This window comes from Cavia porcellus, unplaced genomic scaffold (assembly GCF_034190915.1).
Source record: "Cavia porcellus strain 051 isolate PalLab524CR breed Dunkin Hartley unplaced genomic scaffold, mCavPor4.1 scaffold_17, whole genome shotgun sequence".
NCBI lineage: Eukaryota > Metazoa > Chordata > Mammalia > Rodentia > Caviidae > Cavia > Cavia porcellus.
In genome coordinates this window covers 44,517,575-44,520,561 of record NW_026947500.1, presented here as the reverse complement: position 1 = coordinate 44,520,561, position 2,987 = coordinate 44,517,575, and the positions used below count along the sequence as shown (strand labels likewise).

The 2,987-nt window shown below is 34.5% G+C and overlaps 1 protein-coding gene across 1 annotated transcript; it reads left to right on the top strand.

The window, feature by feature from the left end:
* The first annotated feature begins 212 nt into the window (after positions 1-212).
* LOC100731914 (olfactory receptor 4C46-like) lies at positions 213-1,151 on the top strand. Its single transcript, XM_003465086.2, has one exon. The coding sequence runs from the start codon at positions 222-224 to the stop codon at positions 1,149-1,151; it is 930 nt and encodes a 309-aa protein (XP_003465134.1). The 5' UTR covers positions 213-221.
* The last annotated feature ends 1,836 nt before the right edge of the window (positions 1,152-2,987 follow it).

The window sequence follows — 2,987 nt, the reverse complement described above, 5'->3', positions numbered from 1 at the left end:
GCAGGAATTTCAACATGAGTTAAGGACAGTCTGCACTATACTGAATTCGAGACCAACCTAAAATATGTAGCAATACTCTTATCTCCGAAACAGAACAAAGAAAGAATTCATAGCCTGATAGAATACAGACATTCATTACTAATTAAAATGGATATTTAATCAATTCATTCACGGTTGCATTAAGTTTTTCAAGTAATTTAATTAACCATCACATGAAATAAATGGAGAACAGGAACAATGTGACAGAGTTTGTTCTACTGGGGCTTACAGAGAACCCAAAGATGCAGAAAGTCATATTTACCGTGTTTTTAACCATCTACGTCATCACTATGGCAGGAAATGTGTTCATCATGGTCATCATCACTGCTAGCCCGTTGTTACAGTCTCCCATGTACTTTTTCCTGGTCCATCTCTCCTTCATTGATGCCTGTTACTCCTCTGTCTTTACTCCTAAACTAATTGTAGATTCACTCCACAAAAAGAAGACCATTCTGCTCAATGGATGCATGACCCAGGTTTTTGCGGGACATTCTTTTGGAGGTGCTGAGGTCATCCTGCTGACTGTGATGGCCTATGACCGCTATGTGGCCATTTGCAAGCCCTTGCACTATACAGCCATCATGAAGCGGAGAGTGTGCAGCCTGCTAATAATAGTATCATGGGTGGGAGGCTTTCTTCATGGAACCATACAGATCCTCTTCATTTTCCGACTGCCATTCTGTGGCCCAAATGTCATTGATCACTTTATGTGTGATCTGAACCCCTTGATTAACCTGGCGTGCACTGATACCCACAGACTGCAATTATTTGGTGCTGCCAACAGTGGTTTCATCTGCCTGTTACAATTTTTCCTGCTGTTGGTCTCTTACATGGTCATCCTGCGCTCCCTAAGAACCCACAGGCTGGAGGGAAGGAGCAAAGCTCTCTCCACCTGTGCCTCTCACATCACAGTGGTTGTCTTATACTTTGTCCCCTGCATCATTGTATATGTGAGGCCGGCAGTTACTTTACCCATTGATAAGGCAGTTGCTGTGTTCTACACCATGATAACTCCCATGTTAAACCCCTTAATCTATACTTTAAGAAATGCTCAGATGAAAAATGCCATTAAGAAGCTATGTAGCTGTAATGCTCTTTCAGATGACAAATAAGTGTTACTGATGCTCAATATTAACTTAGCTGCAAGTCAAAAGGACAAGACAAATGAAGTCACCAAGATGCAGAGAATATCAGTTGGGATAATTTACAGATTGTTCATTGAAAGGAGCAGAAATGGTGTAAGAAAGAGGAGAAAACCTAACCCAGGACTACTCTGTATATAGAAAATTCTACCAAATTAGGGTTTAAATTTTATGAAATTTCATAACAAAATGAGAGAATAAGAGCAGTTTACTTTAAAAGTAGAGTACAAGACATAGACAAAAAAGATTCATTCCTACAAAAAATATATAATAGCACAAAACTTTTTTTTCAATGAACTAAGAGAAACTAGTAGTGCTAATAAAATAAATTAGCATATATTAAAATATTTTCGAAGTGGAAGAGTGGGTAGTTTAAGCAATTATTTGAACTTGTCCCTACTTTCAATTTATCTATCATATATATATACTATCTGTCATATCTATATCATATATAGATATCATATATAATGTACATATGTAATCTCATATAAGATAAATTTAACTAGTAGTTCAATGTATGCATTAGGTTTTACTCTAATATAAAATAATGAAATGCATTGATATTGAGAAATAATCTATAGTACTCCAAAGAGGATTTCTGTTGTCCCCACTTTATAGATGAGGAAACAGAAATAAAAGGGACATTATCAAAACAGATATATTTATAAGCCAACATCTGAAACATTGTTGATTTCCCATCCTATATAGTTAACTGCTATGATACTCTATCATATGAATGATACTATAGTCTGAATGAAAATACTACTTAATGTTTTAAACCAAGCATGTATATTTGGCATGCAGTGTATACTAATTCATTTTGTATTACTAAAAATAGAATAGTGTTTCATTAATGCTGCCACTTGTTTTTATTTATCATATCTAATGGTCATCTGTTTCCTAAGTAAGACATTGTGATAGCTAACTGGCTTAAGGTTACAGAGGCAATGGATTATCTAATCACCAGTGAGTAACTAATGAACTATATGCTATTGTTTTGAATTTCTTTGGAAACCTCTGAGCCATTTGGATTGCCCATGTCTCCTATCTTATGCCAATAACCTATCAGAAAGAATGATGACTCCAAATAACATTGAATGGCAGGCAGAGATGTCTATTTATTATAAAATTATGCCCCTCCAAGTACTTTTCTACCAGAAAAATAGTTGCCACACAGTAGCACAATATCTAATGCTTGATAAATGTTGGCTAAATAGATAAAATAGTTATACAAATAAATTTGTTAAAATTTATAGTAAAATATAGCCCAGAACAGTAGGAAATTCTTTCCTACATTTCCATCATTCAAACTCTATGGAGAATTCTAGGTAAGCCTCTAGAGGGAACTACAATTTCCTTATTTTACAATTTGGTTTTACTCCAAAAATTGTAACAGATTCTCAGCATATGACCAAATAATATAACTTGGACTTCTCTTTCGTCTCACCAAGCTATTATTATCAAATTATTGTGAACTTTTTAGGTTATATTTCCCATCTAATTTGTCTACCTTTGGTAATATTTTATTATAAAAAGTTATCTGTAAAAATATTGACTTCATCTACACATAAAGCCATTTTGGAATAAATGCATTGAACAAGTCCTGTACTTCTAAGTAATCTGCCAGGTACACTGACATTTACAAAATTTCTGTTGAAAAATAAAATCCACCAGGAGTCATAAAAATGTCTCCATGTATTAGACAAACTGTTTTATCCTTTAGAACTTTCAATAGTATCTCTTTGTCATTAACTTTTGACAATTAGATTGTAAGGTCTTCGTGTAGGTCCCACTGGATGTATCTTA

Bases quoted from the DNA above. Each gene is read 5' to 3' on its own strand.
- LOC100731914 (XM_003465086.2), top strand. From the start codon at position 222: ATGGAGAACAGGAACAATGTGACAGAGTTTGTTCTACTGGGGCTTACA.